This window comes from Cygnus olor, chromosome 1, assembly GCF_009769625.2.
Source record: "Cygnus olor isolate bCygOlo1 chromosome 1, bCygOlo1.pri.v2, whole genome shotgun sequence".
Classification (NCBI taxonomy): Eukaryota; Metazoa; Chordata; class Aves; order Anseriformes; family Anatidae; genus Cygnus; species Cygnus olor.
Window position 1 is genome coordinate 81,155,249 of NC_049169.1, and position 15,266 is coordinate 81,170,514.

General features: G+C 37.6%; 1 protein-coding gene across 1 annotated transcript in view; it reads left to right on the plus strand.

The window, feature by feature from the left end:
* ROBO2 (roundabout guidance receptor 2) overlaps positions 1 to 15,266 on the plus strand; it is a 1,087,423-nt gene that overhangs the window by 1,053,124 nt on the left and 19,033 nt on the right. The window contains 2 exon segments of the mRNA XM_040566381.1: positions 171 to 431; positions 3,672 to 3,880. Coding sequence (XP_040422315.1) covers positions 171 to 431; positions 3,672 to 3,880 — 470 coding nt within the window.

A 15,266-nucleotide genomic window follows, 5' to 3' on the forward strand; every position in this document is an offset into this window, starting at 1 on the left:
TAAACGGAATCACTAAGGAGGATTTAAGCAATTATGACCCTATTTTCAACAAATGTTAAATCTCGCACTGTGTGCGAGGGTTCAAACTGTAGCACAAATCCTGTATACCCTCTGCTGCACCTCAGAGCTGAGATTCAATAAATACTAAGTTTACTTGGTTTTTGTTTTAGATATGACAGTGACGGTTGGTGTCCGCCTTTGCCCGTTCAGACCTACCTCCATCAGGGCATGGAGGATGAGCTTGAAGAAGACGATGATCGTGTTCCCACACCTCCTGTGCGAGGAGTAGCTTCATCGCCCGCAATCTCCTTTGGGCAACAGTCAACTGCAACCCTCACGCCTTCTCCACGAGAGGAGATGCAGCCAATGCTTCAAGCCCACCTTGATGAATTAACCAGGGCCTACCAGTTTGATATAGCAAAGCAGACATGGTAAATGTTTGAAGGGGGCACCTGCAGCTTGGGAATTGAAAGCATGATAATAATCTATTCCTTGGTGGCATAAACATCAACTGTGCTCTACAACATTTCAGTAATGTTTCCAAAACCATAAGATAGAAGAAGAAACAGCAAAACTGTATCTACAATGCAAAGGCCTTAAACACTGGTAGTTGCTTTTGAAACCATAATGCATGGCAATATGTTAAATCTTGGCTAAAAACACGTGAAAATAATATTCCTCTGGAATTCTGCATATATGCAACTGAGAAGTTAGCACCCACCTACTGACAACTTTTACGCAGTTCACAGTACTCTCTTTTCAAGCTAGCAAAAGGCATGATTTTTTTAAGAATTTCAGTAATACTGGGAACCTAAATTTCTGTTTAAAAATAATGCTAGTTACTTGAAATAGCAATGTGGCAGATTTTATTCCTTGTCACATGAGAATGAAGCATTTGTAAATCTGACTGTATTTTGAAACATCATAAAAATTTCTCATTCATAGGGAAAAAACAGAAATGACAGGAAGGAAGTTGTTAGAATTTACAGAGTGGATCTCGCATTTCAGAGTGCTTTATGCCTATTTAAGGGAAGAGCAAGCAAATATCACAGTAACATTTCCCCTGTAAAACAAACAGAAGCAGTCTCTTTGGGGACTAAAAAGGAACTTGTCATCTGCACCAGATGGGGATGCGGTGAAGGTCAGTTGCTTTCTGGATGTTCCCTAAGTGGCAGTTGTCCTTTAAAAACTTTTATATCCAGACAAAGCCCGAGACTCTCAGAGGACAGGAGTAGAGATAGCTACTGAGTGGCACGCTGCCAGTGGGGAAGCAGGCTTTCCATACTGGTAAATAAAGCCACGAAGTTATTCAGCTTGAGCTACCATAAATAGACCAGGCAGGTAGGCAGGACGTGCCAAATCAAAGCCAGCTGTTTTCCCTGGACACTGTCGAAGCCTGGAGGCTTGTCTGCAATCTGCGCTCCATCAACAGGGTACTTTTGTCTCACGGCGGTGCCACACTGCCAAGCACAGAGCCCAGCCTGCTGTGGGACAGACCCAAATCCCAGGCAGCAGCTAAACCTGGCCTCTTGAAGGTGGCTGGCTTGTGAGCAAGCACGCAGATGCACACCCTGTCTGCACAGGCAATTGCTGCTGTATTTTGCAGCTGTTACGCTTTCTACACCCTGCGAACTGCAGGTGCCAGTCTGGTAGTGGATAATGTGGCTGAACTCAGTAGCAAAGCCTCTCGCTTTGGACAGGAAAGGTCCTGCTCCCTTTTTGGAGAGATGAAAATCGATTGGGGACATTCAAAATGTACTTAGGAATATACAGGTTTTAACATCACTCTTGTGTAAGAGCACAGTCAATTGTACATGAAACTTAAAAAAATATATAGAGAGGCAATAACCTGTATTTTCATACTAGTACCTTACAGTAGGTTTTGGGGTAAATATTGGGAGCTGCAAATAGAAGTGATTTGATATTGTTTGGCTGAAGACACACCATGCTGTTAAAGGATCTAGTGAAGGCTGTTCAAAGTCAGTGGAAAGTCCTCCACTGTCTTAAATGAGAAGGAAGATTTCTTTATTTTCTTTTCATAAGTTAACCTGTCAAGTGTAAAGGGGAGAAACAACAAGGTGAGACCTATCAGATGGGTTACTGTAGGAGTAACAGAAGAGATCAGACAACTAGGAATTTAAGAAAGAGCACATTAGTCATTACTGGAAAAGTACATAATCATTATGGCCTTGATCCAGCAAATCACAAGTATATGCTTAACTACAAGTACATGAGAAATTGACTTCAATTGTTCTATCACATGCTTAACATTAAGCATATACTAAAGTATTTTGCTTGATTAGGAGCTAACCACACTGTTTTTTGAGGGTTAGTAAGATCATAGTGCCCTTTTGCGCAGTGTTTTGAACACTGCATAGCCAAGACCCTGGTGTCCAGGGAGAAAAGTATTCAGGAACTGTTAAACAGAAGCAGGTTATATATCAGAAAGGAAACCTTTGCGCTGCAAATAAGCTTTAGGATAAGCAATAATTGAAAACCTACACACGAAGGCAAAAAGAGATTCCAGTGGTACATAACATTTACTATGACATTCTCCAATCTGATAGATTTACATTATAAAAAAAAAAAGACTGTTTGCACAGCAAGAATTACTGTGCTTATCAAGTGTAGGCAATAATACAGCACCAAGTGCTCAGTGAAAACACAGTAGATCTAGGTAGCCTTACAGGTGACAGTTGCGATTTTTTCCGGTATGCTGGTGTCCAAGCAAAAGACCAGCAGAGTCCTGGACCCCATCCAGCATTCTGCCAATTGGCATAAGGTCACGGCACCTCATGAATAGCCCCCTAAGGGCTCCCATGAGGCTCAGCTAGTGAATTCAAGCCCCATTCGTGCTCCTATGCCAAGGGCAGTCACGTCTGGGTCCCCTGGCACAGCTTGCTGTGTACCTGTAGTGCTGTGAAAAAAGCCGCGTTGAAAACAGAATTGAAAGCTGATGGTTGTTCTTCTCCTCTCTAGAGTCTTAGAGACCACATAAGTGAAAATCCAAGCCCAGTGCTTGCCTTTGGCTATTTAGCTATCCTGTGGGTGTTTTTTTATCTTTGTTTTTCCTTTTTTTAGTTGTGATTGCTGCATGCAGTAATTTCATGCATGCATGCCCTAATACTGCTGGAAATAAATCAATTAAACTACTTGGAATTAAGCAAAATAAAAAGTCTTTACTGATAATGGGTTCATTGGACTTCAAAATTTCTTCTGCCCTATTGGTCATTTCCTCCTCGTGAAGGTGAGTTTTCTGTAAGACCATTGAATCTGTTCAAGCAGAAGGAGCAAAATTTAATTTTGGCTCCAATGTGTGATTTGTAAGGTGGAATGTTGGTTGAGACACTTGTATACTAGGTTGGGATTCAGAATTGTGCTTTTCTGTGGACTTCCTACATGATTTATGTAGTCTCTGGGTACATCAGTTCCTCACCTGTTAAAGGACAATCTTGAGCTTCCCTGTGTTACAGAAGGGGATGTATATTTAATATTGGAAAGTGCACAGGTACTCTGCTGTGGTGAATAACTGGACTGACTTTTCTCAAGTTTGACCTAACAGGCATATTTTGTAAATCTGCGTGAGGACTTACTGAGAATCTGATCTTCTGTTGACCATGGGGTACAAAGTTTCACCTGTTCTGATGCTGTTTTCCTGTTTGTTTGTGTAGGCACATCCAAAGCAATACACAACCTCCTCAGGCTCCAGTTCCACCTCTAGGATATGTATCTGGAAACCTTATTTCAGACTTGGAAACAGATGTTCCAGACGATGATGAGGATGATATTGAAGAAGAAACTGTAGAAATCAGCAGGCCACTGAGAGGTCTAGAGCATACTCCAGGCTCCAGTATGGACAATCTAGACAGCTCTGTGACAGGTAACCAAACACAGTAAACATTGACACCAGCTTGTTCCTCACAGTAAAATACATCATTAATCAAACACTTTTTAACTGAAAATTTATTCCACTCTATTTCTGTAACATTTAAAATGTGTTAATATTAAACACTAAAGTTAAAGGAGGATTTGAAAATACTTTACTTTGCTGCAAAATGATAAGAAAATTCATGAATTTTAAAAAGCTTTAAAGACTTGAAAGAAAACTCAATTACATCTTAGCTTTCATGAAAAGTTCACCTTACTGGAGAAGCAAGCCAGTTATATAAAAAGAAGGGGGAAGGCCTCAGCTTAGGAATATATATTTCAAAATCAGGAGCAGCATAAAAAATTTATCTTAAATCACTTTCAGATATTTTGCTGGGTAAATGCTTTTATAGATGAACACAGGGAAGTTAAAAGACTTCAGAATAAGCATAGTTGGATCAGCACAACATTTGCTTGTAGCGTAAATATAACATTTATGTAGTAAAATGTGTACTTTGAACCTATTTTGTACTGCTGAATTTAGTAATTGTGCCCTTTCAGTGAAGATATTTAATTATTCTGACACTTATTCCTTCTCCCTGCTTTTCTCCCTTTGCATGCATTGGAAACTTACAACAGGGATCGTCAAAGGGGAACTAGAAGGATATGATAACCTAATATACAGAAACTGAATAAATAAAATTGCTGTTGATAAAATATAGTCAGGGAAATATATATATATTTTTGAAAAATACAGACTTTATATGGGCGCAATGAACTTTTTTAGGCATCACCATATTTCCCTTCAGGTTGAACTTGGACTTCTATATAATGTACTATATCCACAATGTACAGCTTTTGTATAGACCCAAATGTACGTAGTGTCCACAGCTCATGATGGCTGGTGGCTGCTTCTTCAGTCTTTCATCTCTGTGGAAGAAAGCTAGTTGTTAGCTACACCTGCAGGGAGACTGGCTCAATAACACATTACTACAACAGCACTGCTTATTTTTGTCTTTTTGTGGACTTTGCAAATTCTAAAAATTTTGCACCCTTATTTAAACATTGTTATTCTGAAAACACTGCAGGAATATGACAGTTATGGAACATCAATACCTATAATTTCCTTCCCTTTCCCTTGTTAATTAAATAGTGTGTTGCTTTATCCCACTTTCCAGGTTTTCCCTCACGCTGGGGCCAGACTGCTTGCCAATCTAATTAAGACTTAAGAACTGTAGCTCTAATGCTGCAATTTGAAATCCAGATCCAACTGAAAGCTGTAGAGTTAAAGTTTAAATCCCTGAATTCTGAAGGTTAACTTATTAGTGCACGAGTATGTTAAGTCACTTTGCTTGAATTTCTAGTATAATCTCCTTCAGGCTATAATTCTGCATATTTTTGCATATCTCACTAGTGGCTCAGAAACCTCTCCATTAGGAATGCAGTAAGGGTTTTTGCACTGGTAATACAGAAATAAATAAATAAATAATCAGGTTGCTATATATTTTTCATTTGGTATGTATTAATATGTCAGTGATGATATATCTATAAATCAGAAAATGAGTGTTTTGAACATTTATATTTTCACCTAATATTTTGGACCAGCCTACCTAGTGCAAAGTAAGGAACAGCTGTATTTCTGCTCCAATTCAAGGAATTCTGTGCTCATTGCAGTTTATGTTTTTATGAATAACATTCAAGGTTTTTTTCTTAGTTAAAAATGTTACTTAATTATTGAAATGTTAAAAACCTGCTGGTGTTTTTTTTTGTTTGTTTGTTTGTTTGTTTGGAAGAAATTGGGCAGAACCTGGTAATGTAAACTGAGCTTTTATATAAGGTGATCTAAGTGCACACCCACTTGTCCCTACCACCTTCTTGATGTTGTTTCATCCAGCTGAAAATTAAGGTTTTTCTTTTGCTTTTTCCTTTGCTTGTTTAATTCCTGGCTGGATCTGTTCCTTGATCCGGTTCACTGCATGGCAATGTGTTTGTCCGCACTGCAGGAGGGGGCTGTGCAGCCAGAAGGAAAGCAAAATGACAGGCTGCCCCAATAGCTTATAGCCAACACTTATATTGGCTTAAAACAATTAGGAAACTATAGCCCTGCAAAAATACGTCCAGCGAGTTAGTCTAAATAATCTATAAAATCACAAACTCTCAGAATAAGAAAGCTTCTGTTTTCCTCAGTTACTACGTGGGCAAAACCTTAATTTTCTGAGCTGGGCTTGTTTTTTATTAAGAGGCAGAAGGAAACTGCTTGTTTTACTTGGGGGAATTGTTTCAAAGGAGAATTTTAATTTTGTGTATCTGTTTCTGTTAACCTGTCCAGGTTGCATTTACTAGTGTTAAGGAGGGTATAAAACAAATTGCATCCATTGTTTCTAAGCTGTTTCTTATTCCTTAACTTGATTGCTTTTAGAATATTACAGAATAGAATACAGAATACTGTAGAAGAACTAATTTTTTTTTTTTTTTTTGGAACTGAGAAAATACAAGCTACTTCTTTTCATAGGGTTTTTGATGATTTAAACCAGCACTTTCCTAGGAAACTGTATGCTACATTTTCACTTCTTTAAACATTACATTATATCAAAAAAATGAAGGCAAATGAGAAACAGCTAACCTGGAAGAAGCAATATTTCTGCATATTTTTAAACATGACCTGTGAGTTTAGTGCTTGTAGTAAAACTGAATTGGCATTCCTCAATCGAGACGTCCCCAGAATAGAGTTGCCATACAATGAGCAGGACACGTTTCCTCACTGTTAGCACGCCTCAGCGATGGCTTGAAGACACCCACTCCAGGAGTGCAACGGTACTTTGTTCTTCATGGCTGAGCTGAGACTGAGGTTTTCATCCAATGCCAAATGTGGGATTCTCAACGGGGAAACACTGGCACTGGGTGAACCGAGCTCAGGCTGCTAAATTTCTCTGAAACCACAGTGTTGCTCTTATAAACTGCTTAAAAGTCAGGTTGCCTTCCAGGCTCTTGAGTTTTAGTTACAGCTAACTGAAGATTCAGACAGGGATTTAATCTGCACTATTAAGCTTTTCTCTTTGCAGGTGGCAGAAACATAACATTGACATATATAATAGAGTGAAGAGAAAGGAGGAGTACACAGTAACTGTATCTTAATATTTTCCAGATATTGCAAAGAAAACTCAAGGAGGGCGGCTTAGGTTTGGATGTTTGCAGAATGGAATAAGAAATCAAAGTCAACGTTTTGATTTGTTCCCAAACTGGTTTTCTAGGATACTAAGTTCCTAGTTTGGATTTAAAGACAAAACAAAACATACAAACAACAGCAGATGAAAAGCAGCTGTAAAACTTCTGCTAACTTGACTTTTTGTTCACAATCCTTTTGGGTTCTTTTTGTTTTCACAGACACATTGAAATGTGCTTTTTCTTTTGCTTATTTTTAGTGTTTACCTTTATAATGAATTGCTGTGGAGAATTATGGCATGAATGGTCATGAAGAGTATTATATTATTCTACATTAATAGACTTAATTGCATATAATGAATATATGAAATTATTTTTTTTCCCAATGAAATAACAGAAGAACGCTAGGTTTTGTCAGATCAAATTACTATTGTTGGGGGGCTTTTTTAGTCCTCCCCTTATCTTTTCCTTCCCCAGCTCCACCAGTGAAGTTAGTAGTTCAGTCCTAGTGCATTTTTACCAAGGGTAGAGATACACCCATTAACTAGCATGGAAATTAGAACAGGCCCTCCTCCTCCCTAACTGATACAAACTGATAGAAGCAGAGGGATATTCTTGAAAAGAGTGCCATTGCATACAGATAGCAAAACTTTTTTTTTTTTTTTTCTTAATAAAATTATCGAGATCTGAAATTATAAAGATTTCTATAGGTTATATAGCTCAGTAAGGAAGAAAGTCACTTTGGCATGTTTTGGTCTTGATTAACAAGAATCAGTGATCACTGTCTGTATGGAAAAGTTGTTCATTCATTGTGTCTGAGCACAAATGGAATAATTCTTGGAAATTACACAAAATCATTTTTGTGAGCCATATTTTACCACGTCAGAGTTCAGTATTTGTATTGATTTGATTAGGGATGCCTATTGCAGAATATTGTATTTTATAAGCAGTTAGACAGATTGCATTTAATGGGAAGAATGTGTATCATGGATTAAATATGTGCTCAGAAAATAGGAAACTGCTAGTTTTTGTATCTCATAAAAATGGTAATGCAACAATTAGCAGGGTCATATTATAAAGCACAGACTTTACTCTAGCTTAATGGATCTAGGGATATGCATTCATCAGCAAGGATGGATTTAGCATAAAACGACATGTAAATGAATTGATGACTGATCATAAATTAATTTTAGTGCTGAAGAAGTAATAGAGACACAGCAAGATGCCACTTTATCATAGTATTTTACAGCTCAGCAACATTTGAGCAACTACTTAATGTTCTGTGTGCATTTCTTTTCTAACAGCTTGAATAAATTTGAGAATTTTTTGTGCCTTTCAGCAACATGTAAACCAAAAAATCTAAAAAGATTGAAAATGCAAACAAATAAATTTGGCTAAGTGGCATAAATTCATTTTTCATTAAATGGTTATGAAGGACATTAATTATGGTTGAGCCTCTGAAGTGCCAAATATGTATATGTGTTTTGACTCCATTTATTTAGAATTTCCTGTCCCCACATAAAAATTTTAAAATAATAATGGTTTATTTCAGTTGTATACATTTAATATTTGGGACATTTCTGGGGAAGTATAATGTAAAGTATACGTCGAAGCTGAATTTTTGAAGTTTGACCACATTTATTCTGCATTCAGGAGTTTCTATTATTCATGTTTATTCTAATGGTACAATGACTGTTATTTCATCACTTCCACTAAAATTACTGGTCATTCCTTCTTTATAATCATGACTAAAGAGGTCAATGCCTTTCTCCTATACACAGGCTAGAGGAATTCTGTAACCAATTTCAGCTGGAGTAGCATCAGCCCGCGGGGACTTCATCCACACCTCACAAACCTGATCAGTCTGGTCCTGTTCCATCAAAAAACCTGCAGAGGAATAGGGACTTACTTAACATTAGCATGCGCTTAATGGTCTTATAAAGGAAAACACATAAGCATGCCCATACAAGTCCCAGTAACATCAGTTGTTAACTTTAAGCATGCATGTAGAGTTTTATGTATGCAGAAGAATAGCAAATGGAATTTTCAGAAATGTTAGGTTTGTTGTGAGCAGCTTTTATTTCACAAGTGCATTAGATTTTTTTTTTATTATTTTTATTTTTTTTTCTAAGGTAAAGCAAGAATACACCTTGCAAAGAAAAATAGTTTTTATTGTAGGCAAAATGCCACTAAAAGCTGTAGTGTGCAGCCTACAAGAAGCTAGCACCTCAAGTCCCCCCACCTTTCCCTGAGAGCAAATAAGCTTTCTGTTTGCGTTAGCACCAAGAGATATTTTATGGAGCAAGAAAACAGAGTTCAACTTTTCACAGAGTTGATTTTGTTCCCCGTAAAGCATTTACTGCTGCTGTCAGCAAGAGTAAAATTTACGGTTGCCAGAAAGCATAAAAACTCAAATGTGGTCTTGGAGAACACATAGTGAGTTGCATGTAAAGGAGACACTAAAAGCCTATTTCATTCCATTTGCAAATGCACAGTTGATCTGAAAGGGATGTCAGCATCTCTTATCCTGCATTTATTCAGAGAGAAAGAAAAGCGCATCTGATTTGGGAAAACAAAAGGCCGGTGGACGCCATTAGAGAAGGCATCCCAATGTGCACAAGGTGAACACAGCTACGTGGTGGCCTGAGGGGCCTGGGCTGGGCTGCAGCAGGCCCGTGCCAGCTTGGCCATGTCCACACCCCTGGAGGGCAAACATGGGCAGAGTGAATGAGTGGAAATAACAAGAAGTCACCGGGTTAGCTGCCCAGTCACACACAGCTGTGGATGATGACAGCTTGCTGACTTGAGCAGTTACGAAGAGCTTTGCTTCAGCTTGCAGTCTGCAGGTGGCCCAGCAATCAGAAGTCATGTCATCATTTGCTTTAGTTGTCAGCTGCATTGACATCCTCACCCAGTATAGCTCACGTCCATGCCAGAATTGAGCCGTGCTTCCAGCCTGACAGGCACTGCCTCTTCATGCAGCTGATGGAGGCGAGGCGAGGGGGAAGTGACCCATGGGCAGAGCGCCTGTTGGTGCTCACTGACCATGGGAGTGCAGAGGAGGTCAGGAACAGGGCTTGTCTAGAGAGTTAGCCTGAAAAATTGGCAGTCTGAGGACAATGCTCTACTGATAATTAACATTTTGGTGTTGTTAAGAAAACCCAGCATGGCTGTGAGTATGTAAAGAGAGAGATGTATGCACATGCGTTGGACAGAGCATTATGGACGCTTGCAGATTTTAAGTATATTTCATACTTAAAATGTGAACTCTTTTTTCAGCTGGATTGAGCCCTTCTAAGAGCAGATGAAAAATAGCAACTGCTCCTAGATACACCTTAAAAGTGTCCCATCCAAATGATCACATGTATTATATGTTATGCAACAGCTCAGTGGCTGGTTAGCAAATGGACAAAGCAATGTAAGCAAATGGAAATTCAACCTTAATTACCTTTAAAAATTCTTCCAGTATGTTAGAAACCTATGTATATTCATGCATACTCTATTCAATATGTATTTCCATATGCATCTACATAGAGAGTAGAATCATATAAAACCCTTGGGCCCTGAAACTAACAAAATACATCATACATTTTCAGCACCTGAATATCTTTGATATCTGTAGGTCTAATCATATTTTATGTTTCAGCTTGTGCTTACATATTTTGCAGGATGTGTTGATAAACAATTGTTTGAAAATGTCCTCAGCTATAGCATTTCATTTTCTTACATCTGCATGAAGTGTTTTATCTCGTGTCTTTTTTCATACACAATCAGAAACTCTTACTAAGACTTTTTACTCTCCATTCTCTGTGATGTTCTATCACACTTTGATTGTTAGTTCAGAAACTGTCTTCTCAGGGGAAATTCAGTTTTAGCCTTCCCTTGCTGTTATCTAGGCTTCCTTACATCTGTCTGCATCAGGTCGAGTCTGTTTGGAAAATAACATTTTTTTGTGTGCTCTTGGCAAGCAGAATCAAACCCTGTCACTCTCTGTTGCACTTAACACACTTTCTGCCTGTCAGACCTCCATAGACCTCTTCAGTTTATTTTCTTGTATCTTAGGAGTGTATGGACTTCCGTCATTGTAGCCCACCACTTTGCTGACATTAAAAGATTCAGTCACTGCCACATCACAAAATAATCCATTGTTCTAAGACTGTTTGATGCAGCATGCTACAGACTAAATTTCAGTATTCATTTATTGTACTCATTTCTCGTTTTTTCAGTATATTTTATATCTTACATAATGTATGTAGTTATATATATATAGTTATTTAGCCTATCAGTTTGGTTCTAATAAGTGGGCCAGCATTGATTTACTAGTTAACGATTTCAAACAAAATAATAATTTCTTGGACAAATATTAAAAGGGCTTTGAAGAACATGACTTATACTGCTGTCCATCTTATGTATATTCACATAAATTCACCTGTGCTTACTGAATAGTAAAGTCAAGGCCATTATGTGTCTTTCCACATATTGTCATATTTTGGAGAACTGGTTCTCTGCAGATCCTCATTGGTTCACTGGGATTTTTCTCAACATATGTACGCCACTTTTTAAAAAGCAGCCTCCAGGTATTATAAGATGAAGAGGAACTGTGCCATCTCAGAGCAATAATACTCACGGTGCCATGCAATGCCATGTAGTGACTTAGGTCCCAAAACTGGTCTGGTAGCTTTGTACTTTAACTGGATATGGTAACTAATAAGTGTGGCTGCCCTCTTCCTGGAGCAAAGCTAGGTATTTGGTGCTAGCTGCATATTCTTTGCCTCATTTTCCACTGCACATTGTAGAATTACCCAGTGATATTTATGCATGATTTTCAGAAGTACAAAACACCATCAACTCCATCTGTAACCTCAAAAGAAACAGAATTTCAGTACTTCCAGAAAACTTGAACTCAGTGATGGCTTTGGAAAATACATATTGTGCTGTTGATAGGTCCTTTGTGCATTGAAAAAAATAAAAGAATATAAGCGGAGAGTAAAATATGATTCCTTCCCTCAGTGTTTTGCTCTTCACATTTTAATTATGTCAAGATTTCTATATTCCTTTTTTTTTTCCACTGGTATCTGGCTTTCTGGCTCCATTTTTATGATATTGTTATCACTTTCCTCTCTGGCAGTGGTGGTAGTCTATAGCTAGAAGGTATGGCTCACTGAGTGACTCAGTATTCATTTTGAGTGTGTATTTGCTCTGCTCTTGAATGTCTATTTCTAACCTGTTAAAAAGGAAATTTTAATCCCCCAGAATGAACTGCCTTACATCAGTTTTGCTTGGGCCATTAAGATTGCTCATCTGTTTTAAGGTTTGTTTGAGAAAATGATGTAATGCTGGTCTTGTTCAGGATAGCTTTTGAAGCCTATGTCTGACTTCAGCCATATCTGCTGAGACATACACTTGTGCTGTCCTAAATTCAGACTTCATTTTGCAAATATTGAACTAGATGCTGCTGTAAAATAAGTCAAGTTAAAAAAAAAAAAAAAAAAAAGTATTAATTTCAGTCTCAGGGAAAATATATTAACTTTCAAAAAAAAAATGTTCATGGAACCTTCATGCTTGTAGAGGATATGTATCATTTTGTTTACAGGATGAAAGCTACATGGAGCAAGCTATGCATGGGATCCCATTCAGTTTTGATAGTGCTCTTTTATATCAAGTTGTGTCAAATAAACGCTGGGTTTCCTGTTGAGAAAGGGCATATTAAGTGGGTCTTTAACCATTAAATGAATACTGCTCTTTTGTACAAAGCATTGTCAAAGTAACTCTGAGTTTCCTGTTGAGAAAAGACATATTAAGTCAGTCTATAAGCTTTAGATGATCAAAAAAATATCAAATGTGTACAACTCACTAGACCCCTACATTTGTTTTTAGGTTCAATGGTAAATGGATGGGGTTCTGCGTCTGATGAGGACCGTAACTTTTCTAGTCATAGATCTAGTGTAGGTAGCTCCTCAGACGACTCGATCTTTACCAACGGCAGTTTTGCACAAGCACTGGTTGCAGCAGCAGATAAAGCTGGTTTTAGGCTGGATGGAACCAGCCTGACAAGAACAGGTTTGTAGACTCAAAATTGATGCTTTCTGCATGAAGGGTGTCTCTGCCTGTTCTTCTCTTCTTTTCAGTGAACCTGCGTTTCACTTCACGTTTGTCTAACATGCATGTAGTGAGGTGGATGGAGATATTTTTATCAGTATATTTTAAATGAAACCTTACATTATGTTTCATTTTAGTCACTTGAAGAAATGAATAGCACAAGCTTCTAATCAGCACTTCTAGTCTGCTGCTATTTCTCTTTATGCTGACTCCTCTGTAGATTTACTGACATGTGCTCTGTTTAATATTTTGGTGAAGAGATCACTAATTCTGTGATGCAGTCTTTGATGATTTCATTTCTGCAATGTCTCCTCACAATCATTTACATTTTCAATGATGAAAATCACATTTAAACTGTTATCTCCATCCCTGCTTTTCTGTTGCATCTTCCTGCAAAAAAAATGTATTTTTCTGTGAAGTTTTTCTAAGCATGGGGGTGGAATGGTGTGCTTTTATTATTAACAATATGAACTGTTTAAAGGTATTTTCAATCAGCTGACTTTAAAAATATTTAATTCAATAAGTTATTATATTTTGATTAAATTTAACTTTAATTATGCCAACTGAATTAGCCAAGTTAAATGTAACAGAAGTAAAGTGACTACTACTTTTGAAAACAACCAATCTTATTTTCTAGAATGAATGAATGAAAAGTAAATATAATTTTGTTCATAGTTTTAAAGCTCCTTGTTTTATTTTTAGGAAAAACAAACATGCAAAAAACCTTACTTTTAAATATTTGGTACAAAGAATATGTTTGCATTTGCTCAGTCTTATTGAAATAGCAAAAATACCTAATTATTTAAATCCAAACAACCTGATAGCGAGTATGAATTTGGGTCATATCTTTTGTTACACTTTCTCTTCGTATTCCTACTCACAGTTCCCGTACTATTCCTATCATTTTAAAATTTTTATTATTTGTCTTGTATAAAGTCTATCCTTCAGTAAAATATGTGAATTCAGGATAAACGTCTCCAAATGTTAGGGATGATAACTGCTGGCTTTCTGCATACAATGACTTCATGACAAACACTGCCTTTTAGGAATGAAGAAGAGAATCTACAGTCCTATGCCAACAACAAACTAAAGGGTGAAATTCCAGCTTTTTTTAAATCATTGAGACCTTTCCCGTTGAGTTTGGTTAGACATAATCATCCTTAAAAGATGGCTATTTTACTGATAAAAATAGTTAAACACCTCATTTACTTCTTAGATTAGTGGGACATTCAATGAGTAAATTTGTAGTGTCATTTAAATAAAAAGAAAGGAAAAGCTGCTGTAGGTCTTCAGGCATCTACTATGGGCAAATGGGGCCAAACTTAAAATTATAGTGTTTTGCTTGAAGAGTCTCCTAAACAGTCTTGAATGAAAGGAGCAAATCCTTCCCGACCTTTTGATTTTTGTGTTCTTTATGGCCTCGATAAAAATAATGCAAAGATTCACCCCAATTTAATGCCACTTGTTTCAGTCCCTCTGAGAAGTACAGTTTCCACCACACACATGCACATAACAAAAATATATGGGCACACAAACACAGAGACACTTTTAAAGATGATTTCTTATCATAGCTATGTAAATGCAATATACAAGAATAGGATGAGAGCTCTCTTGTCAGTTATATTTTCTTAGCTTAATTAGGTCACAAATGCACTTAAACTGAGCACTTACATGTAACTCCATGGATAGATTATTAGAGTTTGGGGTAAAAAAAGTAAGGAAACAGCCCTCCCCTTTTTTCCCCCACAAAAATATCAGTAAATGGAAACAACTCCGCAAGGCTTACTGTAGTTTCATTACGATATGATACCTCCCAGAGTAGTGTGATCAATCAGACCTGCCTATTATGTATCTGCTGTACCACAGTAAATCCCTCATAGTGCAAAATGGTGTTTTGTAGTGGAGAAGCAGCAGAATTATTTCTGTTCCCTGCTCTGGAGGAAAACTGAAGCTCCTGACTCTTTACTCCTTTGCAGTTGGGACAGTTATTTTCTTCCCTTCCGCTGTGAAATATTCTCACTGATGTGAAAAGAGAAGTCCAACTTGATAGCCTCACGTAGGTATGTTTGATTGCCAAGCATAAAAGGCTCTGGTAAATCCAGGCACAAGGAGTCTCTCCTGCAAGACACTTTGATTCC